This window comes from Harpia harpyja, chromosome 8, assembly GCF_026419915.1.
Source record: "Harpia harpyja isolate bHarHar1 chromosome 8, bHarHar1 primary haplotype, whole genome shotgun sequence".
NCBI lineage: Eukaryota > Metazoa > Chordata > Aves > Accipitriformes > Accipitridae > Harpia > Harpia harpyja.
In genome coordinates, this window is record NC_068947.1 from 36092195 (window position 1) to 36120153 (window position 27959).

General features: G+C 43.1%; 1 protein-coding gene across 5 annotated transcripts in view; it reads left to right on the forward strand.

The window, feature by feature from the left end:
- Positions 1–27283, forward strand: part of HTR1F (5-hydroxytryptamine receptor 1F) — a 123874-nt gene extending 96591 nt beyond the window's left edge. For 2 of the 5 annotated variants that reach the window (XM_052793904.1, XM_052793906.1), the window contains 3 exons: positions 13484–13621; positions 15747–15880; positions 23104–27283. In XM_052793904.1, the coding sequence (XP_052649864.1) occupies positions 23142–24242 (1101 nt within the window). In that variant the 5' untranslated portion in view covers positions 13484–13621; positions 15747–15880; positions 23104–23141 and the 3' untranslated portion in view covers positions 24243–27283. Of the gene's footprint in view, positions 1–13483; positions 13622–15746; positions 15881–16293; positions 17096–22019; positions 22708–23103 lie in introns of those variants that run through there. The other 3 variants (XR_008236166.1, XM_052793905.1, XM_052793907.1) reach the window with 3 other exon arrangements.
- The last annotated feature ends 676 nt before the right edge of the window (positions 27284–27959 follow it).

Consider the following 27959-nt stretch of genomic DNA (forward strand, 5'->3'; position numbering starts at 1 on the left):
CTAATTGTTTTGTCTTAATTCACTTCCAGCTTGCTCTCTAATGCTCTAGCATGGTATTTTTTTAATTTTGAACACAGCAGAAAGCCCTCCTACAAGAAACACTTCTCTGAGATTCCCCATGGGGCTTTCAAGCCACATGTTATGGGTTTGTGCGGCGGGGTTTTTTTGGTAGCAGGGGAGGGGCTGCAGGGATGGCTCCTGTGAGAAGCTGCCAGAAGCTTCCCCAGCTCCAAGCCGGACCCGCCTGTGGCCCAGGCCGAGCCCATCAGTGACGGTGGTCGCGCCTCTGGGAGAACGGATTTAAGAAGGGGAACCGGTAGCGAGTGGTGGGATTGGAATGTGAGAGGAACCCCTCTGCAGGTACCGAGGTCAGTGAGGAAGGAGGGGGAGGAGGTGCGCCGGAGGAGGGGATGCCCCTGCAGCCCGTGGTGGGACGGCAGGCTGTCCCCCCCCAGCCCATGGAGGGGAGCGGAGGCCCCCCAAGATGGCCGCGACTCCACGGGAAAGCCCGCGCTGGAGCAGTGCGTGACTGAAGATCAGCCCGCGGAAAGGAGCCACGCCAGGGAAGTTCGGGAAGAGCTGAAGCCCACGGAAAGGACTCACGTTGGAGAAGTTGGTGAAGGACTGTCTCCCGTGGGAGGGACCCCACGCTGGAGCAGGGGACGGGTGAGGAGTCCTCCCCCCCGAGGAGAAAGGAGCGGCAGAGACAAGGTGTGGGGAGCTGACCCCAACCCCCATCCCCTGTTCCCCTGCGCCGCCGGGGGGAGGAGGCAGAGAGAGCCGGGAGTGGGCTTGAGGCGGGAAGGAGGGAGGGCTGGGGGGAAGGTGTTCTGAGGTTGGGGTTTACTTCTCAGTATCCTTGCTTTGATTTGATTGGTAGTAAGTTAAATTGATTTTGTTTTCTTCACCAAGTTGAGCCTGTCTTTTGCCTGTGACCATAAGTGGTGAGTGATCCCTCCCTGTCCTTGTCTCAACCCACGAGCCTGCCTTTATATTTTCTCCTCATCCCACCATGGCTGGGGCAGGGGGGAGTGAGCACGCAGCTGCGTGGTGCTTCGTTACCAGCTGGTCTGAAACCACAACACCACAGTTCATGGATGAAGAAGCAATGGGAGGACATACACCACCTCCAGCCATGCTAGAGGTGCACGAGGCGGCTGTCATTCCCACCCCCTTCCTGAGTGATTATGTTTAATCCTTTTGACCAGTGCAGACAAGGAGACAGGGTGCCAGCTGAAGCTTGCCCCTTTGGGATTTATAACATGGGTGGCTGCTAGGGCCATTTCTCTCAGCTTTTAAATGGGAATTTCCCAGAGGGAACACAGAGTGGTCACTTTGGGAACCAGCTGACTTTCCCAGTCCCCAAGTCCATTGTATTTAGCATCATTAGTGCAAAGACAGACCCACCTAGGTTTTATTTTGTCCATACACTCAAGCAAGGTACCACTATGTTAGAATAAATATTAACTGTGGATTTTTCTTTACTATGAGGACCTTAAGACAAGGATAACTTTCTCTGACAGAAAAAAAGTGCTTTATGTTACTTTTAATCCTTCATCCACTTCTGCCAAGAAAGACAAGCTTACTCAGTGTAAAACATGGACGTAAAGATCAGCCTAAGAGAGGAAGCTGCCAGTGTTAAATGTGTTTTAAGACAGCCTACCAACTACACGGATTGCTCCAATTTTCTTTCCTCAACTTCATGTGCGTAGTTTGCTTGCTGAGGTGCCAGGTGCGCTAAGGATAATGCCAGATCCCTTTGTGGCCTTTATGCAAGCATGTGGCATGGATAACCTGCCCCAGCACAACACTGGTGATGCCTCATCTGGTGCTGGGTCATCTGCCACCCTTGGCAGAAAAGCTCTTTTCTGGTCCCACTGCTTTCAAACAATACCTCTTGCCAACAGCACTGAAAACAAATGTGTGTCACAGTTTAGCTTCAGCCATCTGAAATGGAAAAGGGATTGACTTTCTAGTTAAGCACCAAGCTAACTTGGCAAGGAAGAGAATGTGGCCCTTCAAAGCACAGTTATTTTCAGCCACACTCTTGTTTCTGGAAAATTAATTTTCTTGCTAGAGAAAATAAGAGCTGGAGAGAAATCTTACAAAAATTATTCCTCATGGATACATTCTTGAGTTACATCTTTTTATGTAAGAGACCTTCAACCTGTACCTCTGCTTTGGGTACAAGAAAACCCAAGGACCTCCTTCTGTCTTATTAGCCTTAAACACATCAAGGAGTACTTAGTAAAAGAATTTTTCCACTGGCTTTACTTGGAGAGAAGTTTACAGCCGCTGACCAGCTAAATTGTGTTTAAGTTATTTGCACTCTGTTCTCTTGTTGCACTAGCAACTAAGAAAATTACTGCAGCCTTATACAAGGCATGATGAACATTTTGATTTGGTATGTCTGAATCCATGTTCTTAGAAGTTTAAGGCACTTAAACTTAGATGGCCTTTCCTTGTAAGAGACACCTTTTGGCAGGGCGATTGTAATGGATCAGTTAACAGGTTCAGCATTTGATTTCAATTCACCCTGCGCATCCATCAAGGCTCCTAAGCACTGGTGCTTTATGAGAGCAGGTGTCTTCTAACTGCCTGAACAGCTGGCTGGGAAACAAGTGCTTGCACCTTCAAAAACTCATCTACAGTTCCACATCTGAGTGAAATCATAATTGCTTCAAGATAAAAAACATTATAAATGCAAAGTACCACTAAGAACAGTAAGTCATTCTTAATGGTAAGCTCCTTGTTTCAAAGGGCTTTTCAGCATCCTAGATGCCCATTATATTTCCACCTGGTTCTCCAGGCTTAATAAATCAGCCAGTATTTTCAGTATTCCCCCTTACACTCATAAGGCCCGCATTGTACTTTCTCCATCAAAAGAAGCCCTCAAGAAGTTCAAGCAAGAGCTAACAAGGTCATCTGTAATCTTTCAGTGCACTTAAGCTGGGTTTCTACCTTATGGATCAGAAGCACTGGACACGAAAAGCAAATCTCCTACCCAGAAGATGCATCAGGAATGATTTGCTGCTGGGTTCTCTGCTGCAGAACTAATGGACAGTGCCCAATGCTCAAATTACTTGCAGACTGTACAGAGATTGGCAGGGGAAATGTAACCAACTCACTGCTGCCAATTGGTATGGATGGGGAAAGAGCCAAATGGGAGCATTTGGTCAAATTGCACAGAAGGATATCCTAAAAGCTGTACAAAACAGAGGACTGAGCTCGACTTGTCCTCAAGACACTTTTGCCACTAGAGCAAAAGAAAAGTACTTAGTCTACCTCTCCTGGAGCACTAAGTTATCCTTTTTTTACATTGCTTTGCAGCTAAACCAAAAGCCAAAAACATGTCTTTAACCTCACTAGTTTCTGTGTTTCTAGTACATGAGGAAGGAAATAGCGGGACAGGAAATATTCAACTTCTTTCCCTGATCGTAGATACTCTGTTGCTAATATTATCAAACATCTGAAAGGTTAATAAAAAAAGCCAACCAATTAAAATGTCATGTACCGTTGGCAATCCAGATGTCCAAACTCAGAAAATCTGTATAATTAAAGCTATATGTATGTGAATTTTCCATCACTGCTCATTATTATTACTATCATAATTCTATGTACTGAAAGAAGGGCTACATCTCCCTTATAAAGAAGGTTTATTTCATTAACTCCATCTGTATACGTGGAAAAATTGCAGTAGTGCCTAGAGGAGCAGGGGCACCGTTAAGCCTAGGTATTGAATATACAATTGAACAGATAAATACAGTCCCTGACACAGTGTTTGCAATATAGCAGATGAGGGAAATACTATTAAACGATACTTAATTCTTTTAAATCACTACAGTTTTAGATACTTAAGTATAACATTTCCTAAGGTTGATACTCAATTGCTCTAAATATTTAACCAAGATTAAATGTCCTTTAAAGATACGCAGGAAGTCAACTAGATTTTGAAAGGCTTTCTCAAAAATTGGTACATGAGGTTCTTTATCCTGTTTCACGAAGAATAAGAGATCTTTATGAGCTTTTCTCTGGTCATAAACAGAGCTTTAGGAAGAGCAAGCAGTAGATTTTATGCCTTTTGGCTAAAGTTAATAAATATAGGCAGTCTTGGTTGTCTTTTCAAACAACTCTCCTATATATGACTATAGCAATAGCACTAGAAGCTTCTTTATAGCTGGTAAAACATAATTTTTAACTGCACAAAACAATGTCCAGAAGGAGGCATTTGGATTCCTCACCCCCTACCAACTGAATTGTTAATTCTCTAGCATCTGTAGCATACACAGAGGAATAAAAATACCCTGATTGAACAGGACACAGGATTTGAACATGCCTTTAAAGTTCTGATCAAATGGTCTTAAAGGGCAGTAGACTCTCAGATGAAAAGCGAAGGCCTGAAACAGCAAGAATTGCTCAGGCTGACATTTTTACTATAGTCAGAAGAAAGTTCCTGTGCTCATCAGTCTTTTTTTTTGACAGAAAAATGATCCAAATATTGCTTCTCCCAGGGGTCCCAAGCAACATTTGCAATATTCTTAAAGGCAGTTACTTTTTAGCCTGCCTGCTCTGAGACCACACATATAAACATGTAATAGCATAACTTATGAAAACTTTTCAAAGGCAATTACCTTTCCCGTGACACACTTTTTGCCAGTTTTACATAACTGCTTTTAAAGTGCAAGTGCAGTAATCATCATCTATGGTAAACTGAGAATATTAAAAAGACCTCTTCCCATACATAAGCCATTGCCATTTATAACACCATTTTCATTATCAACTTGCAATGCAGCCAACACATACAGCTGAAGAAGCCTGAAGAAATAACTGTTGTTATTTTTACTCTTATAAGATGAAAGTGGCACATATAGTTGCAGTCAAAAACTGAATACATCAGTTTCAGACTGGAAAATAACTTTGTCATGCCATTGAATCAAGCAAATTAAGAGCCCCCGCTATTGATTTCCTAAACAGATCTCCACAATACCATCAATGACGCAGCCAAGCTTCCTTCTAAGGCACAATTCTTACCTACACAGAAACTCAAGAAAGCACACTCAACAACAGCTGAATAAAAGGTCACAAGTACCTCTTCTCTACTCTTACATGTTAGCAAAAGAAGAGCCTCCAAGACATCAACTTCTTGTACTTTGATGACCGATCAATATCCTCCCTCCGGATATTCTGTAACAACCATCATGGCAGCAAGAGTTTTCTAATTACATGACGCTGAAAAAAAACCCCTGCATTATTAAGAAACAAACAGTTCTTTCCTTAAAGCCTATTAAGGCTAACAGACCTTAAGCCTTGGTCTGGCAAGTGTTCAGCTAGACAAGGGAAAACATGTATGATACTGTCAGTGGCACAGGACAAGGAGCCCCAGCTGGAGTGCATCTATTTTTCTAGCTGGAAGGAAATTTCTGGGGGAAAAGGACTGAGAAATAATCGCCTTGTGTTCAAAATGCCTGATATGTCTGATGAACAAAACCCCTTTTTGTTGCATTTTGTTATCCCACCAGAAGGGGATGAGAGAAGAAAGAGAGAGGTATCTGCTGCTTCCCTGAATACAGCACTGCTAATAGCAGTCCCCTGAGGCTCCAGCTATTCACTGCAGATTTGTTTCAGAGACCCAAACTTGTAATAATCACTTGTCTTTATAAGGTTACCTTGAGCGATGTACAAGCATTTGACTGTGCTAACATCTGTGAATACTGAGCATCATTATTTCAGGGTTGCTCTGCAGTACAACTTTCTGGGGATCATTAGTGGCACTCCACACCACAGCATCTGAGCAGCCTTTGACAAAATTAAATTGCTCTGATTAAACTAGCCCACAGTCAGACCAAAGGGCTCTAACAGATTATTTGAACTAGATACTTTCTAGCTTAAGCACGTTTTATTCCTTACTTCAGTCATTCAATTCCAGGACTATCCACACAGCTGACAGTTTTTAATATATTTATGAAGCACAAGTACTGGAACGTCCATTTTACATATAGAGACACTTAAGTCATTGATTTACCCAAGATCTAGTACCTTTGCAGTCACAAAGGAACAGAAGGGACCCCACCACCCCACTTGGCACCAGCTGCTGGGCATCACGGGTTGTGTGGGCTCCTAGGCGTGTAGGGTGAATGCCATGGTGGCAAGGAGATGCCCTAGTGTAGAAGACAGAAATCAGTTCAGGGAGGCGTGAAGGTGCCAGCACACTTGCTTGATCCACATTGCCCTGCTGCAGCATCCAACAGGGACCTTCCGAAAATAGTTTTGGTACAGATACCAACTTCTTCTAACTGAATAAGAATGTCTAGTGTTTAAACTAACTCATCTATTTCTTAAGCCTGAAGAGGCACACAGTTGTCTAAACTGGGCAGAGGCAAACCAGCAAAAAGGGTGGCTGAGTTCACTGCACTGGGCAGAGGCAGCTGCTTTTGTCATGCATTACCCATATGAACAACCAGCTCCATCATTCTTGCTGGATATTGCTGCAGAAGCAGCAACTGCAAAAAGAACACGCTTCCTTCCTGCCCTCCAACTTCAACACTGCTCACTACAGGAAAAATAATTATCTGTTAATCATCACAGCAGTCAGAATCCAACATAAAAGCAGCAGATATATACAAAAAAAACCAAAAACAGACCATGTCAGGTACCCATTTATCTAAATTAAGATCTTTATCTATTTCAGTCTGGTAAGGAGGGTAAACCTAGTGATCCCATTAAATACAGCTGAAACACATCTTAGAGCAATGTTTTTCATCATAACAAAATGTTAATCTAATGACCCTGTACCATATTTGATGGTTATCAGAAGCAGTCAGATTTTATTTTGGGGGTTGGTTTGTTGGGCGTTTGTTGGGGGTTTTTTTCCTCGTTTGGGGCGGCAGGGGGGGGGCTGTTTTTGTCAGGCTTGGTTTTGTTTTGTTTCTTTCTTCAGTGTCTCATCTCCAACTGAGATATATGAGAAACTTTCATGGCATTTAAAGGTCTGCAGCATTTTTTCCACTGCTAACCTAAAATAATAGGGAAGCAAGGACTTCAGTACATTTGAGCATTTTTCCCTCCCACAGCACCATCTCAAATCACATTTTCTGAAAGCTCCTATGGTGTTTGTTATAGGGGTTTTTTTGTTTTTTTAATTAAAAGTCAGATTTTGATTAGTGGATGAATAAATGGTTATGTCTGTGAGGCTTTCTTCCATGCAGTGCTGCATACTTTCTAGTGAATTGAGAGTATTGACAGTCAATATTGTGGTCAAAACAGGTCATACTGGAGTAATCAAAAGAAAAAAAAAGGTGCAATCTTAATAAAATGTTATTTCCAACACAACAGATTCTCAGATTTTAGGACAAAGTTAGCTGCATGGCCTAAATTAGCTCCTAATGCCTCCTAATGAAAAAAAAATTCATTATCAGAAACAAAGAGAACAAAGCAACTGGAATAAATTATTTGCAGAAGGAAAATATTGTGATTGCTTGCCTGGATCTAAAGCAATCCATTTGAATTATCAGAAAGGATAATAAATGTTGCGGTAGAGGTCAAGCAACAGCAAACCTGGGAACTGCAGCTAATGGTGTTTGAACTTTTCAACACCAAAATGCAGAGTTAAACACCTACAAACAGATGGAGCTTCCAAGTAAAGACAATATATTTGATTTCTTCAGATGTTGGCAACCACATTCATTTTATCTGTTCCAACAGCTTTTCCTAACATAGCAAGTCACTGACCAGACCCTGAGGGCTCATTTATCCCCCTGCTAAGCAGGGGCTGTACCTTGGCGGTGGAGAGGAACACACACCCCTCGCACACCAGCACCCAGGCACAGACAGCAGCAGGAGCAGCAGGAGTTGGAGCTTGCAGATGCAAGAGGGCTCCCACCCTCACAGGGGCTGAAAGTCTTACTGGACCCCAAATAACCACCCACAACGTTCAGGAACTAATGCCACTGCTGGAGGGCAGATTCTTCCCCATCCCTCACAGTGCCTGGGTGCATAGTGGCCTGGCCAGGCTGAGGGCCACCAGGGCGGCGCGGTGCCCTCCCTCCCCAACCAGCCCTGTCCCACAGCCCCCAGTAAGGCAAAACAAGCCAAGGACAGCGATGAGGTCAGCCACAGTGCGGCCACCCCCAGGCACCCCCCCAGCCAGGGCAGAGAAGCAGAGTTTTCTCTTCGGAGGGAGCAGGGGCACTCACAGAGGTTATAGATCTCCCTAAATGCGAGGATATACATGTGAACTGCCTACAGCCAAAGCGCACCCTGCCACCACCCACTCCCAACCATCATGTCACAACTCTGGAGTGCCAGGCAAACAAAAAAGTTTATTTGGGTGCCCTTTTGGATTGACCAAGCATGCTTTTATGCTGGCTGTTGTATAAATAAGTGAGCATAAAGTTACAGTAGTTCCCATCCACATCAGACAGGAAGAGGCTGCTCTGTCTCCCTTACCTGAGATATCACTGCCTGTTCACAAACTCCCTCTCCTGGTTTGTTTTTTTCTGGTGGGTTTTTGTTTTACTTCAGGGTTTTGGTGGTTGGTTTTGTTTTATGGGGTTTTGTTTGTTTAAAATGCATACTCCAAAGAAACCACACCACAATCTTCAGGACTTTAATCTTCAAGCATTGGAGAGGGAGCTCACATCCCACAGGACTTACGTACTTAGACAGTCCTTACATTCTGCAGTGGATTGAGCCCAGTGGTCTTTTTTAGGATTTGCTACACTACGTGTTATATCACAAAGGTGCTGTAATGTAGCTGGATGGGCCATATAAAATTACTCTCATCAGCTCGTGATTTGGCTATTTCTCCTCATGCTTGCTAATTTTACTTGAAGCCATAGATGTCAACTCTATGACTCATGTCAACTGATCAGAGAGCACCCTCTTTATGTATGTGTAACTGCCTGTAGCTAGATCTGTATCTTTTTAAGAAAGCCTTTAAATCTTGGGACTATGAGGGGAAATGTTTGATATATATATGACCTAGCTACATCCTAAAGATTGTGAATCAAGAAACAAAGAGGTAAAAAGAATCCCAGAATGTAATGTCATCACTTAATGGCTAAAAATGGGAAAAATTGAAATTAGAAAAAGAAACAAGAGACTATACAGATGTGGAGACTCACCTGAAATGTGTTCATTGCTCCTTTCCAGAAGGGTTAACATTAAAATATTCTTCAGCTTCAAAGAGCAGAGATTCATTTTGAGCACTAAGGAAATGTAGTTTTCAATAATGACTTCTTAAAATAGAAAACATAGAAATGACGGGCAAAAATATGATGCAATATATACCTGTGTACCTGCATGAGGGCATACAGTGTGAGACCCTGTACTATATTTCTCATTACTTGTCAACAGTCTATTGCTGTTAAGTGTTAAAAGCCTTTTTTCATAAATTTCAGCAGCTTCAAAGGGTAAAACTGAAAAGGCATTTTAGCAGAGAGCTTGAAAGTTGTAATTTGGTCTTTTCCAGTCTCCTGGTAGGAAAAAAAAAAAAAGTTTCTCATGCTATAGTCCATAGTTAAATCCTCCAGCTTCCCAATGTGAGAGTTGGGCTGTAAGCAATGTAGGGAAAGGAATTCAGCATTTCCAACAGTGCTAAGCACAATGCTGCTCCCATACATAACAAACAAGCCAGATCATACAGAAGCAATGGCTCACCTTTGATTTTTCCAGGCCTCTTCCAGTCTCTGAAGATCAGTACATTAACCATTTGCCTCTGTCCTTTACTCCTGCTTTTTACCATGTTATTATGTGTAAGCACATCTTACAATCTTCATCTCTCTCAAACTACAGGGGCCATAGCCTACAATTGCAGAGAATCCACTGGAGGTTTTTGAACTCTCCTAAAGCAGTTCAGAGTACTGATGTGCCTTCTGCGCATTTGGGCAATTAGATACAGTCAGTTTAATGCTTTTCTTCACCACCAAATTAATATTATATGTTGTCATGTGCAAGTACAGTCAAACACCTTTTTTTAAGCAGTCCTTGTGAAATATTTTTAAATATTGCAACTATACACCAGGATTACAAAGAAATGTTCTTATGTAGAAAGACAAATTTCATTTTCTCAGCGAACAACTTAAGGAGAAAACAGCTGCTAAAATTATTGCTTCTTTATGTTAGTATTATAATCTAAATCTAAAACATAGCTTTGCTCAACCGTCTTTTGAAACTGCGTACTTTTTTCTTACTCAGAAAACAAAGAGCTGAAGTACTATCTACAAGCATCCCTAGGATAAAGTAGTATCTAAACTTCTATGGTGTTGAAAGCTTTCATAATCACAAAGTTATGTTTTAAAAGATCTTAGAAAGCCAACGTCAATAGATTCTTAAGGTGGGGGGGGGGGAAACAATAACAGTAAAAAAAAACCTTTGAAATTTTGTTTGGAAATAGTTTCTTAGGCTTATCATTTAAGATTCTTTAGCTGCATTATCAATGAGAAGTTTTGGGGATCAGCTGATACTGGATAATCTTGTTAGACAATTGCTGTCTGTACTGAATTCCTGGGACAACAATAAGATTGTTTTTCATAGTTAATTCTGAATTATCTGCTTAAATTTTAAGAAGCCATGCACAGTCATCTGTGCTCTATGTCAAGTGTCACAACTACATCGGAATTATGCAAACAAAAAAAAGTTGTGAGGGTCTGTTATTTTCCTATCAGAAATGAAGATGAGTTCACAAAGTGTTAGAGAGCTTAAGACCTTATTTAGTAATCACAGTGTCTGCAACAGGAGATGGATCCAGGAAGCTTCCTAGGGATTCTAAATCCTTGTTTCTCTGTTTGGACACATTTTAACACTGTCCTGCTGCTATGAGCTTTCTTGGAAGTGTTGTACCCCTAAAAATATACCCAAGGCCAAATGCTTCCAGGAATTAATCGGCAAGCTGTGATGCCAGCTGACCACAGAGACAGTCATTCTCTGCCAAAATGTGGTGCCGAGATCCCTGTCCTGACCACGCACAAGTCATTTCCAGACCAGCAGCCGGTCTGGGCCCAGCAGCGGCTGCTCCAGCTTGCCTCCTTCCCGTCCTTACCACAGCAGCCCGCACGGAGCCAAGTAGACATGCCAGCTTGCTCAGACAGCCCAGAAATCCCAAATGTTGACTTCTACTGCACAGACACGCTATTTGGCATCCTGGTTCTTCAAAAAAATTACTGTATTGGTGTATGTTCAATGTGATTCAGCAGCATTGTGAGATATAGACGCAGGGAAGTACTATGCGGGGGGTAGGCACTCCAGCATTCCTCCTCCCCAGGCATTCCACCTCTTTAAGTTCTCCCCAGAACTTTCACATCTGATGCACTCTCCCCCATCTCGATAGCTCTCCTCACCACACACTTGATTTTATGCAGGCTGTCCTAGGACCTATTTTTCCAAATACTGGTACTTTTAAAGGGGATCATGTCGTAATGTAGTAATAAACTGAAGTAGAGAGAAAAGTATGCTCAAGAGCTGTAGAGTATTTTGAAACTGTGAAAAGGAAGAAAGCTAAAGCCCAATCTGCACTAGAGAAGTTTCACCAGCATAACTGCATCCCGGATCTCAGACACAGGCCTGGAACAAAAGCTTTTTTGCCATTAGCACTTACACCAATTCACTGAGTGAACTAAACTCTTCTGGCTAAAACGTTCAGTTGTGTCAATGCTAGGATTTAAATCCTTAAAAAAATAGTAATTAAAAACCCTACACAACTGGAAAAGCATATGAAAGCAGCAAATGAGGACTTCCTAGGTATATAGTACCACCTCCCTTTGAAAGATACAGTCCCTAGGCAAGTTTCCTGTGGTGCTTATGGAGAGTCTGACCAGTTACCTGCCCATATTAATGCTCTGCCTCCACACAAGAGAAAGCACATACAAGAATGGCTCTGTGTTTTCTTATCACCAGCACTGTGACACCCCATGCAGAGTATAGCAAAAGTCACATCCTTTTTAGTACAGACCTAAATTCAAAGGCACAGAATCTGGATTTTGGAAAGATAGCCCCCAGTCTAAGTGTACACAGTGGTGAATAAATCAATCTTTGTAGAAACATCTAAAAAACTTTGCCGTGCCAGTTAGGAAGCACTAGTCTCAACAGTATAATTATACCTTTTTGCTTCTTCACTATGCAAGATCTACCAACAGGAGTCTCTGTTTACCTATGAAGGAGGCTAATAGCTTGGATCTCTTACAGGTCGACACAGTACCACATGGTGTGGAGTCCGCTGCGAGTCAGTCCAACCACTGCAATCTAAACCAGCCTGCCTTAAGGACAGTTTAGTTACTGCTTCTAAAATGAAAACTCCTGGGCAGGTTCCCAGGTTGAGATTTTATCCAACAGCTCCAATACAGGACCTTCCTGTGCAAGTAATTCAGATCCACTTAGCAATATTTCCCCAGCCTTCCACCTGCCTGTTCAGAGCTCCACCTGTGCCCTCGAAGTTCACTTTTTCCATGCTAAGCTTTTGCATAGCAGTTTCAAGAAAGACTCTGTGCATTACAGACCTTAACAAGACCACTCTCCACAGGCCACACTCGCTGCTTCCTTGGGGTCTGCAGTTTACCAGCATTTCAGACAGGAGAGGGTCTGTTGTGCCATTCCCCCATAGCATGTCCTTCTCTGTACAGTGGAAATGGGGTGGCAGCCCTCTGCACAGAGGAGGGCCCAGGTCCCTTTGCCGCCAAGGCAAACTGCAGGAGCTTGCACACATACTTGCCCTTCCCTTCCTCACCCCCTTTACAGGGTCTCTCACCTATGGCTGCTATTGTTCACTGGTAGAAGTCATCAGGCAAGCCAGCCTGGCACCCTCTGACAGAAAGCATTTTCTGAAGGAAAAAAACAAACATTTCTCCACAACAAAATCTTTTCCCATGGATGCATCACTTTGGGAAAGCTTTCAACAAATTCTGCCTGATTTTCTGGCAGCACGTAGATCCTTTCCTCTGTCTTTCCCAAGGACACTGGAAAAAAACATTGAGTTCTACTTCTGCTAAAAAGTTGATGCTCTTAATTTTCCTCCCAATTCCAAATCCATGAACTTAATTTTCCTCCCAATTCCAAATCCATGAACTTTAAGGACTGTTTTGTTTGGTTTGCTTAAAGTACTTCTTGGCCAGGGCTGCATGCACATCATTCAGAGGAAATGGCCTGAATTGTCTCAGTCCTGATAAAGAAAATATTAGAGAACTGCTGTTTAGTGCAAACCCAATGCAGAGTTTACTATCTGATAGGGTTATTCCATCACATGGATAACAAGACCTAGGGAAAGACCTTCAGCCTATGAGATGATCAGATGAGGACTAGAATAAAGACAAATGACACAGTGAAAAGAAGTACAGGCAAAGACACTGGGAAGTATGCAGTAAGATAGTCTTTGTAAAAAAGCATCAGTCTCCAAAAACTAGGCAGACACGAGACTGCAGATGATGTGAATTTTGCCATCTCACCAAATTGTAAGTGATTAACCACAGACTTGTACCGTTCTTGTGTCACACAGAACCTCTACTGCAGAGAAGGAGCACATTGATGCGTCAACTTCACTCCTCTTTCAACAAACTCTTCTGAGACCAGTTCTCCCTCAAAGCTATCCTGGTGAACACACAGCAGAAAAAGAAATATCCTACTGTTGGCCCAGGTAATAGTTTGAAAGTTATGTTTTCTTATACTGTAGACTGAAATAGAGATCTTTTCCAGAAAATTTTCAGTTTCAAACCCATTTGAAAACATTGTTTTGTTACTGTCCAGGAGAGAACAAGGTAGTTTCTTCCAGTTGAATAAAAGCTTTCACAGTTATTATATAATAAAAACCACATTTGATAATATTCGCAAGGAACTAAGACATAAGGTGCCCACATTATCTTAGAAGTCAGATAATACAGGAGTTATTCCAACAAAATGCCTGTTAACTAGAAAACATTTCATTAGGGGGTTGGGGGTTTTTTTTGGGGGGGGGGGGGTGTTTTTAAGTTGAACTTCTCCTTGTAATAGAGTTTCAGAGCTAGGTATATCAGTGAAAAAGGTTTGCGACTTAGAACTGTGTACACATGTGTTTTCAGAGGGCTAGCAAAGAACACATGGCCCCAAAGCATAAGGATGAGTGGGAAGTGGGAGAAACAAGGCTGTGTTTTGTTACCATTCAAAGGAAGTAAAACTGCCTCTCAACCTTCTTGCTCCAACGCTGCTTTGTGATTCCTACAGATTTCAAGCCCTTATCTGAAAGGCAGTGTTTTGAAACATAAGCAAAGCCATTCTGCATTTTCACCTCACTGTACAAATTTAGCTGATAATCATGAAAGCAAGCCACTCCCGCACAGTATGAAACTAGTTGTACAAATTATATAGATGGGTGAATAGTCACTTCTTTGATTCACTGCCAATCCAAATAAAAACTTGAAACAAAAAAAACAAAACCTTGTTTTTTCTTCAACAGAACTGAAATAAAATTTTTAAACATCTTTTCCTAATACAGAAAATTTTTGTTGAATAGAACATTTTAGGCTGTTAGAGGCAAACTAAAGATGAGTGCCAAAGAGTGGGGATAGGAAGTGAGTGGCCCACTCATGATACAGAGGGTCCAAGTTGAGATCCTGACCACCCATCCAAGGGGGCATGTGCCTCTAAGGACAGGGTGTTGACCACGTGGTTACATGGGACTTTGTCTCTCAGTATAGAATACTTGCCATCACGAAGGTACCATTTTGCTCAGTGTAGAGCTCACACAGGGGGATGAGGTGCCCAGACACTACTTCATTTCTCAGATACTTGTTTACACAGCTCAGAACATCAGCAGCAGAAGAGATGGCAGGAAGCAGCTCCCACAGGCACTATTGTCCAGGAGCTGGTTCTCTGGGCCTCTTCCACACCATATACAATATGAGAGGCAACTATCCAGACCACTCTCCCAAGAGGTCTGGACTAGGGATTCAGACCAGCCTCAAATAAGAGAAGAAACTGAATCCCCTCATCTAATGAATTATAGAAATAAATCACTGCCATCTCCTCTGAAGAATTATGAATATGGGTCTGAAATTTTCCCTTTCTCCAGCCAACGTAATCAAATTCATAACAGGTGCACTCTCCAGTCACCCAACAACTGAAGCTGCATTTGGGAGGTGTGCTTACTGTTTTATACAAGCAAGTCTGTCATCCTGTGGACCATGCTGTTCTTGCTGCTCCTCCTTCCCCCCTCCCAGAGGGCTGGCTCAGAAGCTGGCTTGCCTCCCCCCATCCCCCTCAGCTAGATTAAAACAGATGGCAGAGGGACATGAAATAAAGAGCAAACACAGATGAGTGACTAATTTTCCAAAAGGAGACAAAAAAAAAAAAATCAAACCCTCAACTTCAACATTAGAAGCAGCAAAGAATGCATAATTACTTTCTGAACACGGTTCTTCCTTATAAGCAAATGCAGCAGTTGCTACAGATATGATGACAATAAGCAGGGGAGGTATCCTCCAGGCAGGCTTGACAAGCAGCATAGGACTACGCTGCAGTCAAGAGATGCAAGTAGAGAACATGGCAAAGGCATCAAGGAGCACATCACAGACTAATCCCACCTATGTAGCAACCCTGCTTCCCAAGCAGGTTTTGCTGAGCACTCTGCTCATGGTTACCTGGCTGAGTTTAAAGCTAGCTCAAGTGGTACCTTCCCAGGAACTGCAGTGACACCTTTGAAATGCAGGAGGCATGAGACAGAGGTACAGGAATCCCCGTTATGTGGGGTTGTCACATTTGGGCTTGAAGAGTCTGGTATTTTGCAGACTGGAAAACACAGAGCACTTGGTAATGCTCATGAAGTAATGAAGCAAGGACCAAAGCCTCCTGGAGCGAGATGTGTCAAAGGAGTCACAGCCAGCATGCTGCAATTTATACAGCCTCAGTAGGAAACATGAAGGTGAGTTAATTACACCAGTGAGATGAGGACAGAAACTATTTCAGTGATTCACTCTGCCCCTTTGCCAGAGATTACTGCCCTCATTCTGTTCCTGACGCTGTTGGTGCTTGCATCTCTCTTACCAAGGCACAGAAACAGACTTTTCTTTGCCATTCTGTAAGAAATGAGAGTGCCTGTGCTTAGGCAATAAATGCATTTGTGCATCTCTAAGCTGGAGACACCTATTCTCCAGGACTCTCAGATTTGTTTCCTTCATGTGTTATACTAATATTCAGGGCACACTGCAAAGCCTGTCTATTTACCCATGCTTCTCCTGAGAGGTGCTTGGGAGGCAGAATTCTGTATTATCTTTAGTTGATATTAGTTTAATTGATTTATCTGCAATTTTACAGTTATTTGTGGTCTGTTTCTAGAAATGAGTCTGTTGTGACCTTCTACAAGTGGAAGTGATAAATAACAACAGTTAACAGAGATTCAAACAGCAAAACCTAAACAGCTTTTGCGATATTCCTCCAGCTTACCAATACATTTCAGGTCCAGAATGTGCTCAGTCCCATGTACTGAGACAGTACCACCCAAAACAGTGAATACAAAGCATTACTTCATGCATACACAAATACTTGCTGACAGATTAAGAACTGGAAATAATTCTACCTCCTAAGTAAGTATCAGATACAGAGTGGAAAAAAAAAAAAAGAAAAAAAGAAAGATTTTTAAGCATGCAGAAATGCAGACCGTGTAAGGAAAGCCGGCAACCTTGTGATTTCTGCATCGCCCTTCAAACTACTGATAGACATCTACTTTGCATTCCAGGAATGGCAGGTTTGCAGCAGCTGCCTTCAGCTGGCAAGTGATTTCCCTTACAAACCTGCCAGTCACCCCTGCCTTGCCTCAGGGGATGCACTGTAGCTTTAAGAAGCCTTAGAAAGAGTTATTGTGAGGAAAGAATTTAAGGACAGGACACTAAGAATCAAGTGAAAGTGCCCCTCTCCTCTTCCTCATCTGTTGGGACACTAGGGTTCAGGCTCAACAAGTATATATCCCCTATCAGATCCAAGTACAAGCTCACCCTTCTTAAACAGATTTGTTTAATCCAAAAGAGTATTATTTTCCTGTACTCGTGTTTAATATGATAGATCATTACTAAGCTAATTGTCATTAGTACATCACATGGTTGGTAACTAAAGACACACAGCCATATCAGGAAGGATTTTTACAAGCTCATAAATGCTGGTTTCAAAGCAATTTTAGTTCCCAAGCAAGGCTGGCACTTACAACTACTTTATCCTTCTATGGTTATTTTAGTCTTACCTCCAGTAAGTATCTAGTTAGCCTATACAGGAACAGATGATAAAACAGGGTAGCTGAAAACAAGTACAGTTTTCTCTTTCATCAGGAAAGGAAGTCTGTAGGATCAATTTCCACAAGAGCAAGAAAGCCGGGCCTTTAACTGGCTTACAGATCAGTTTGGCCAACAGAGCAAGGGATCCTGCTAGCAGGTGAAACACTTCATTTCAAAACCAGCTAAAGCCTGTTTGAGCAAGAGACAGGCAGCATCTATCTGTGCCACTGGCACAACTTTGTGTTTACTTAATGGACAAAGGCTGTTACTACTGTCTGTAGCAATTTAAATACCCTTAGTTCAATCAGTTGCTCATTTTGCTTTGAGTACTGTTACTGTTTTTAAATTAAAGGCACATTTTGCTAAGGAACCCACATGGACAAAAGAAAGCAAACATCCCCCAGTACACACAGAAAACTTGTGTTCAAAAGCAGTACTTAAACTCTCATCAGCAAGTTTTCTTGCTGCCAGTACTTAACAGCAATATAAAACAAACGAGGCCCAAAAATCAAGAGCTGTAAACTTCTAAGAGTTCAGCCTAAATTCAGAACCCCAAACAGTAGGGTCATGATGCCCTTCCAAAAGGCATTCCCAGCCATGTTTCTCCAGCAAATGGTGTTTCATATTAATTTCCAGGTTTACTCAAAAGCAGAGGAGTGTTGTTTTCCAAACCTGGAAGGACAGACTAATGCTATTGAACAGGAGCAATCTTATTACTATTTTGTAAATCTCAGACATAAATGGGTGTTTATAGGCTTAATAACATATACACAAGCTCCTGCAAAACTGAGGACCAATAACAACATTCCCTTTTCTTTGAGTGGCCACTAGACAAATTTAATGTTTACTCTTGTGATAAGGCTGCGCAGACATTTTCCCCCATGCCCTCTAAACAAGAGCAGTAGGATGATATATGTGCTTTTACAGACAAAGAAGTACTTACATTCTGGTCACCTCATCATGCCATATCCAGGAGGGAAGGAAAAAAGATTTTTATAAGTGGCTAATACCTCAAAAATAATAATGTTCATGTATCCAAGATAACAGACAGGCTTTATTAGGTGAACAGCAGCTTCCTTTGTTTACAGGACTCTTGTTCAGCAATCAAAGGCTAATATTTTAATGGGTCAACTGCAATACCATACTACTTGTATTTTAATACCAGTTATAGATTAATTTACTGTGTGAAGATCTATAATGAAGACAAAGTACAAGACATCATTTTCACCAATCTTAAATTCAGGACAATATAATGCAATCAAAGCTTCAAGTCTTTCCAAAGTTTTCCAATGACAGTTGCATAATGAAAAGGTAATAATAAAAGACAACACTTCCAACTGCACCAAGAGCAGCTTCCATGGAATTTGAAGTATCAGTGATAAGCTGACAGATTCATCTTAGTCCTTCAAGAGGGCCACTGAGTTGCCAGTTCCACAAAAGTAACCTTAAAAACATCTGGACTGTAATAATTTCTTTGAAAATAGTTACATGTCACTGCTGAACCCATTCAATAATTGTTGAAATACAGATTTCTCTTCAGTTCAGCATGGCTGCAAGTTTGTTTTCATTTACCAGAGTAAATTCTCTGCTCAGAGAAGAGAGCTCCAAGTATTCCATGCTTCATCTTGAAGTCTTATGTCAGGTATGTGGCCATAAGGAGATGGCCACACCACAGGGCAGAGGAACTGTGACTGCCCTGTGAGGCAAGAGCTCAGTAGACTCACATGGGGATAACAGCAAAGTCCGAGCTGGAAATACAGTGTGTAGTTATGCCAGTATGCCCACAGCACCTGGGGGTATCACCTGAGATTAGATCTTCCCTGCACTAAATGCATACAAGAGATAATTCATGCTACTAAGAGAAGGCAATACAAATATGCAAAGTAGGGTAGCACAGAAGTACTCCTGTAGCTATTTTACAGGGAGTTAACTAAAGCACTTTAATGAATTTGCTCAAAAATTGACAAGGAAAGCCTACAGCAGAGGGGCAGAAGCCAGCTCTCCTGCATCCTAATTCAGTGCACCTTTTCCAGGATCATCCTTCATACTCCTAAAGTGGTTTGGTTGTTTGCTGAGGACAGAAGCCAGTGATGGCCACTGATTGATCTGAGTTCAACTCTGCAAGAGAAAATCCAGAATTAGTTCATCCTGGAAGTGATCACAAGAGAGAGAAGCAGCAGTCCTTAAATGCTGCCAGTGTTTCAACTCCCCATATTTAAAAAACAATCTTTTTAGGTAATGATCACCCAATAACCTTGTGCGAATTTCTGCCACAGTTAGCAGAGGATTCCCATCCCACTTGGACAGGAAAGCCACTAAACTTTGTGACTGGCAGTCCTCAGCAGCACAGCCACTGAATGGCTCTGTAACCTCAAAGGGAGCCACTACCTTGGAGGGCAGATATTGTCACCATACTGCTGTCTCCCTTGGATGGAGCCACACTCTTTGGTCTGCACAGCAGCCCATGGGGACCACCCTGGACACCTGCTGCCAGGACTGTGAGGGCAACAGCAGAGGGTATTAACACTCCACATAGGAACAGGAGGGCATATGTCCAGGTGGGTACCATTAAAGAACAGGTTATGTCCCATGAACAGGACACCCCAGCACAATTATCTATCTAACAGTAGTACACTAGAAACTCAGTGTAGTAGTCTCCAATCCTGCTGTATTTCCATACTATTCAGCGGCCTGAATGAAATCTGAGTGTACCAGCTGATAATCTTAAAACCACACAGAGAAGCATAATCATGGCACATGGCAAGTAAGCACATTTCTGTCACTGCTTCTTATAAAGAGTGTCCAAATAAATGCCGCACTAAGCAAAACCTACTTATTCCTACACACCAGTTTTTCAAACCCACCCATACCACTTTCCTTACTCCACAGTCCCAAACTGAATCATCTTTCAAAAGCTATTAATCAACTTTCATTATCTCTAAATTGCTTTTTGCTTGCTTGCAATTAAGTACTAATACCCAAAGAGTTAGAAATTTATAAGGTAATTAACCATAATGAGTAACTGTTCTAAAATATGATCAGCTGCTGGATATCAACAGAAGTCTTAGTTTTTCCCAATAAACTTTTTTTCCCATGTATTTATACAAGCTTGAAAATGAAGATTTATTTAGCAGACGTTGAACGTTCACCAGATAATACTATATGTGCCTCTTCCTTCTCTGGAAGGCAGCTAGCTATAGACAAAAATATCTGCAAAGTAGCAATTACTGTGGATTCATAAGCTTTTAAGGTGACACTGACATGACGAAGATCTATTTTTATGCCTATGAAGTGTATTTCAAGTTCAGAAAGAGGGACACAGAGAGAAAGAGAGCACACACATGCTGTAATCAGATCACATATAGGACAAGATTCCGCTCAGCATTTGTAAATATCACCATGTAAAATACATTTCCTTTCCTTGTTCTTCCATAAAATTAAACGTTGGTCAAGCAATGCTAAAAACCTTTTTGAGCAGGTCAATAACATTGTCGTGGTTTCAACCCAGCCGGTAACAAAGCACCATGAAGCCACTCACTCACTCACCCCCACCCCACCCCAGCCACGGTGGGATGAGGAGAAAATATAAAGGCAGGCTCGTGGGTTGAGACAAGGACAGGGAGGGATCACTCACCACTTATGGTCACAGGCAAAAGACAGGCTCGACTTGGTGAAGAAAACAAAATCAATTTAATTTACTACGAATCAAATCAAAACAAGGATACCGAGAAGTAAACCCCAACCTCAGAACACCTTCCCCCCAGCCCTCCCTCCTTCCCGCCTCAAGCCCACTCCCGGCTCTCTCTGCCTCCTCCCCCCGGCGGCGCAGGGGAACAGGGGATGGGGGTTGGGGTCAGCTCCCCACACCTTGTCTCTGCCGCTCCTTCCTCCTCGGGGGGGAGGACTCCTCACCCGTCCCCTGCTCCAGCGTGGGGTCCCTCCCACGGGAGACAGTCCTTCACCAACTTCTCCAACGTGAGTCCTTTCCGTGGGCTTCAGCTCTTCCCGAACTTCCCTGGCGTGGCTCCTTTCCACGGGCTGATCTTCAGTCACGCACTGCTCCAGCGCGGGCTTTCCCGTGGAGTCGCGGCCATCTTGGGGGGCCTCCGCTCCCCTCCATGGGCTGGGGGGGGACAGCCTGCCGTCCCACCACGGGCTGCAGGGGCATCCCCTCCTCCGGCGCACCTCCTCTCCCTCCTTCCTCACTGACCTCGGTACCTGCAGAGGGGTTCCTCTCACATTCCAATCCCACCACTCGCTACCGGTTCCCCTTCTTAAATCCGTTCTCCCAGAGGCGCGACCACCGTCACTGATGGGCTCGGCCTGGGCCACAGGCGGGTCCGGCTTGGAGCTGGGGAAGCTTCTGGCAGCTTCTCACGGGAGCCGTCCCTGCAGCCCCTCTCCTGCTACCAAAAAAACCCTGCCACACAAACCCACAACAAGCATATAAAGCATTGCCCAGGTTAGAATCTCAAACCAAATTAGTGAGCTGCGTCCAAGGTTATAAACAGTATGTGAGACTCTTTTTCAGCGACTCCAGCATAATATCAAAAAGCTTTAGTTATGTTAATGAGACCCATTTTCCTAAGAAAAATTATTCACTTATTCCACGTATTTCCCTACATGTGGCATCCAATGCAACGCAAATGCAACCCACTCACTACACTCCAAAATTTGTCAGAGAAAACCCCACTTAGGGGTTAATCAGGTAGATCCACACGCAAGAAATTGCAGGTCAAAAGGATGAAATCTGATCCTCTTACAGCAAGTTACAAGCTGTAGTCTAAAAACTTCAAAACTCTTACTTCAGCTGCAGTCCGTAGAGTGCTCAGAAACCCTTCTTGATAAGAAAGTAGGGTGCATGTCCCCAGAACATAACCGAGAATTTCTTTCATCAATATTTCCCTGCTTTTTGCTTCCTGCAGAGCTGTAGGAGGAGTTATACTGTTTCTGTAGAGTCATTAGCAGAACAACTAGCATCCAAGTTTTCTGCAGTTTTCTTCAGCAGCAACCACAAAATAGCAAAACCTGAGGAAAAATAATATGTTCTCAAGACTCTAAGCTATGTATAATATTTCAGTTAGACGATAAGTCAACCATTTGAAGCTTTAAAATATATTCAGCTGTTTTATTTTAGAGCTGCATAAGAGGAAGCTCTAAAATGAAACTTTGAACATGCAATTGTTTCTTCTCCTGTTTGCACTGCAATGTTTCACGTTTCTGTTTTCTCTTGAAAACTATGTCCCAGTTTAGAAAGCCCATGCTTATCTATACACAAGGAAGGACTCACATACTGCTGGGGAAAAAGGAGTTTATATAGAGAAAACAAGAATTATGCCTGCTTCCCGTGGATTAAAGTTTTAAACGGTCATTACATTGCTTAGTGGAGTGGAAAGTGCTAGCCTAAAGGCAGTATTAGTACTTACTTTAGGATGAGATTGTCCACCTTCAACCAGTTTCAAGACTCCACTACAATCCATTCAGAGTAAGTACTTAGCAGGAGGGCTGGCTCTGCACCCCAGGGGCCACATTGATGCCGCTGCCCTGCTCAAGGGACCAGGCTGGTTCCCCAGTGCAGCGACATGCAGCACCCCGCAGGGCAGTGCCATCTCAAGCACCACAGCATGCTCCTCTCCCCTGCCATGCAGACATGCCTTTCTCAACAGAGCAACCAAGGAGAAAGAGGAGGTCCCTATTCTGAAGGCAGAGCATCCCACATAGTGCTAGCCAGGGAAATCTGTCTGGAGGCAGAATAATTTCTAATAGTAAGTCTGAGGTTCTTGTAAGTTTGGGGCCCATAGCCTTTTAAGAAAGATGACAAAAATCAAGACTTCCTGGAGACTAAGGATGCACATTCTGAATGTTTTTACTTTTCCAACAGGTAACTGCTACTGGTAAAGATCACCTTTAAAAGGGAACATGGATTTAATAAACTCAACTGAACAAAATGGTACATCAGAAGAACTATTCAAATGGGTGACATCCAAGATTCTCATTTCCATTACCCTGTCTGTGCTTGCACTAATGACAACGGCCATCAACTCTCTTGTGATGACTGCAATAATTGTGACAAGAAAGCTCCACCACCCCGCCAACTATCTAATCTGCTCTCTTGCAGTGACTGATTTCCTTGTGGCAGTCCTAGTGATGCCCTTCAGCATTGTCTACATTGTAAAGGAGACCTGGATCATGGGGCAAGTGGTGTGTGACATTTGGCTGAGCGTGGACATTACATGCTGCACGTGTTCCATCTTGCATCTCTCTGCCATTGCTTTGGACCGGTATAGAGCAATCACAGATGCTGTGGAATATGCACGGAAAAGGACACCTAAGCATGCCGGCATCATGATTGCAGTGGTATGGATCATATCCATTTTTATCTCCATGCCACCTTTATTTTGGCGGCACCAGACGACCAGCAGGGATGACGAATGCATCATCAAACACGACCACATTGTTTTCACCATTTACTCTACATTTGGCGCCTTCTATATTCCTCTGGCCTTGATTCTGATCCTTTATTACAAGATATACAAGGCAGCAAAGACATTTCACAGAAGAAGTGTCAGCCGGATCGTAAGGGAGGAGGTAAATGGACAAGTCCTTTTGGATGCAGGTGAAAGAAGCACCAAATCGGCTTCAATGCCCAGCACAGCGGAGAAGACATCAGATCCCCTGGTGAACTGCGATAAAAGCAATATCACCCTACGGAGCCCTAGATCTGAATCTAAGCACGAGAAGTCCTGGAAAAAACAGAGAATCTCTAGCACAAGAGAGCGAAAGGCAGCAACTACGCTGGGTCTGATCTTGGGGGCATTTGTGATCTGCTGGCTCCCTTTTTTTGTAAAAGAAGTAGTTGTTAATACCTGTGAAAGGTGTCACATCTCAGAAGACATGTCTAATTTCCTAGCATGGCTGGGATATATAAATTCCCTTATTAACCCTCTAATCTACACAATCTTTAACGAAGATTTCAAGAAAGCCTTCCAGAAGCTTGTGCAGTGTAGGCAATATCTTTAAGAGCTTTTGTTCGTATAAGGAGAACATACTCATTGGTTTTTAACCTGTATAAATTTATATAACTGAGATGACATTTGTCATATTTAAGGAAAAGCACCAAGACTCTGCATTTACAGTATGACTTTTTTGTATCAGTAGTACTGGAAGCATAAATTGCCCAAGTTTTAAAGAGGTGGATCATCTGGGATCAGTTTTGCTCTGAAAAAAAAGGTAGCATATTGTGGCTCTGATCCAGTTGGGATTTGCAGAGCTGCCTAGCTTGAAGTATAAGGTATTACCTTAAATATGAAGGAAATATACACTTGAAGTAGACAAAGAAACAAAATTTGAAAAAAAGTAACCCTCAGTCACCAATGAAATTTTAAGTAAAACAACACACAGGTTCTAAACCCTAATGCAAATAAGAAGATAGAAAATACACCTTGGAATTAAAACACTATTTTATTAGTTTGACACAGGCCTGCAGCATAGAGCCAAGCCATTCCCAGTGAAGGGTAGTAGCTTTAAAAATATCTAGCATTATCCTATGTTGATTAGCTGAGTGCAGCTGCAGCCCTGTCTTCTCCCGTAAATGGAGGACTTCCCTGTGTTATGCCCTCGCAGCACCCCAGCAGTAGGCAAGGTGCTTTCATGGGTTACCAGTTTCATAGCAAGCCAATGTTGTGAGCCCTCTGCCATTGCACACCCACAACAGACATGGGCATAGCCCCAAGGGAAACAGCCAGACAGCTGGGGCACCTCCAGTGTGCTGGGTACACATAGTGCCTGGTGCTCTGAGACACCTCTTCAGTACAGACTAGGGAGGGTAAGCTCATAAAGAGCAGCTAGTCCTTCTCATGGAGATGTTAGAAGGGGACGAAGCATGAGACACTCCTTTCTTCATGTCCTCATCCCTGCCTCACACACCTGGCCAGGCATGGCCCCTGTGACTTTCAGTGCCAAACCAAGCCACACAATTTGTGCCAGGGTCTCCAGAGCATTGCTGATGGTGGGTGGCTTAGTGAGGTTTGGTTGAGGGCCACCTAATGGAGAACTTGGGCTGACAGCTCCAGCTCATCTTGTTCAGCCCTCCACCCCAAGAAGCACGATATCCCCCAAGTCTTTTCTCGACTGCCTCAAGCACTAGGGCTGTGCACTCCAAGCACGTGAGAAAGCAGAGACCAACCATGGTGCTGGCAGCGTTGGTCTCTGGAAAAGGCTGTGCAGCAGCTTCTCCAGTAAGAGCAGGGGAGTCACCTCAGTATGCAGTGCACACCTGGGCAGGGGATCCTGGGGGATGCTTACTGGCTGGCACCTCTAAACCCCTCCTTCCCCCAGAGCATCTAGTCCATGCCCCCAGTCCCAGCAGAGCTAAAAGGACGTTGTAGGCACTCCAGCCAGCCCTGGCCAGCTGGTTCAGTCAAAGATAACCACAATGAACTGTGGGCTTTGTGGGCTGTGTTCTAAGGCCTCAAAGATGGTACCTTGGCCAATTTTGATTTACATGCTCTAGATGCCAAGCCACAGCACAAATGAGTGCAAGAACAGCCCTTGCCTCAAAATCAGCAGAGCAAGTTTGCCAACAGCTAAGAGTACTAACAGAGCAGTGGGCATCTACCCCTGAGTGCAGATGAGTCACTAAGAGCCACACCAGAACACAGGGATGGGTTTTGCACTTTTCAGGACAAACAGATTCAGGCTGTGTCATTAAGACCCTGGCTTCAACTTCATTGCCAGCCATTCAGTGCTGTCAGGCAGGAACAGGGACTTGGAGGCTCCTTACAAGAACTACAAATCCACTGTCAGCAGCAGCAGTCTCCTGCTAAGGTGCTCTATTTTGGCACATGGGCCAGCAGCTTAGGGACATCACAAAGAAGCTGAGACATGAGACCACTACAGACACCCTTAGTTTGGGAAAGTTATCACTGGTCTTTCCAGTTGTTCTTCCAAGAGACTTTCAGCCATTTGCATTAGACAAGAAAACTCAGAAAGAAGCCATTACTGTCATTTCTCTCTCCCCCTCTCCCTCCCTTGTATTACCAACTCTGGAGTTTAATAATTTTTGTATTTTGCCCACTAGCTACCAGCTGACACAACAGCTGTCAGAGGTGTTTCTTGCAAGATGATGAGGTTTGAAACCTGAGATATTGAACTAATTTGTTTCTGTCACTTGCAACTTACTGTATTCTGCTTTCACATCAAGGTCCAAATGAGATGCTACTCAGAAGTACTAGAAATGGTGCATTTGCTTTGCCATTGATTTTAACCCAGCCTGAATCTAATGGAAAGCTCACTTGTCATGCCGTGTAGCTCTAGCGCAGCGGTAGCACAGCTAAATTTTGAAGATACTAGGATGCGGCAGAATGGAATTTGGCTCGTGCTCAGTGCAAGCTAGCACACTTTACTACCATTGCAGTCAGAGCACAGCCTCTGCAGCCCCCCATGACCTTGGCAATGGCTGCATTATGCTAAAAGAAAAAAACTGCTTTAAACATCAGCTGTGCTCTACTGTCTCCAGAAAGAGCCATGGAATTCAGCTTTCTAAAAGGATTAGCAGATTAGCAGAAGGCAGCAAAGGAAACCCCACTGAAACATTTAAGATTGAAGACCTCTGTTTCCCACATTTCCTGAGTCATAACATTGGATATCTAGGGGCAGGACTTCCTCTCCACCTGCTTCTCCCTTTATGACTACTGGAGGGTAGAGTATATTGTTTATCATCTTACACGTAAGAAGTTTGACAATATCTTGTGAAATCAAATTGGAAGGAAAAACAGGGGTTGCTTTTGAGGAGAAAAGATACTTGAAATACTCATATTTAAATAATAATGGATAATGCTCAAAGAATGGAATGATATGTAGATAAACAGAAAATAGCTGTCATTTATGCACTGTTAACAGTATTATAATCTGAATCTAATTTAGGGTGGTTTCTTTTGTATCCTTTTCACTGAGCTGTATCTGCTCACCCTTCAACACCCCAGTGGTGGAAGATGCAACTACAAGAAATCTAAGCAAATGAGTGGGTAGTTATCCTATTAAAAGCACTTGTGGCTTGTGGACCATCATTTCTTGGTGTCTGACTGCAACTCATCACTCGTTCTCTAACAGAATCCACTGTGCTGAACACTGTATCACACAACCCCACACAGTATCATTTCATCTCTAGCATTTACCCATGCATGTGTTGTGTTAAGAAAAAATGTGAGTTCCTTTTTCAAAATGCATAAAGGTTAAGATTTCTGTGGGATGCTGCTTTCCCCTCCCCATCCACTGGAGCTCAGCACTGGATTCAAGGAGCAAGATTTTATGAACTGGACCTAAGATTTTTTGCAGGTAGCTCTGTGCCTTGTGAGAGCTCAGTCTCAGCAAATAGAAAAAATTATGTCTGGTTTCCTGTCTCTATCAGAAGACTCTGTGTTGTATTGCAGGGAAAAGGTTTACATTTCCTCTAAGGTTTGCACAAGCTTCCTGGATCCCTATCCCTGCTGCAGCTACCCTCCCTGTTGCTGGTTACTGCCCACCCATCCACCCATCTAGTTTAGATTTCTTCTAATACCCAGAGAATTGGATTTGGAGCAGCTGACCTCCTCCCACTTCAGCTTGCACAGAGAATGATTCCTGAAGCAGCTGTGAACACTATATCCAGTTCAGGTGGATAGTTTTTGCTAACAGCAAGCAGTTAAGTACACCTCATTATCCTGTACTCATTTCTTTGCCTTTCCTCCCTGCCAGATG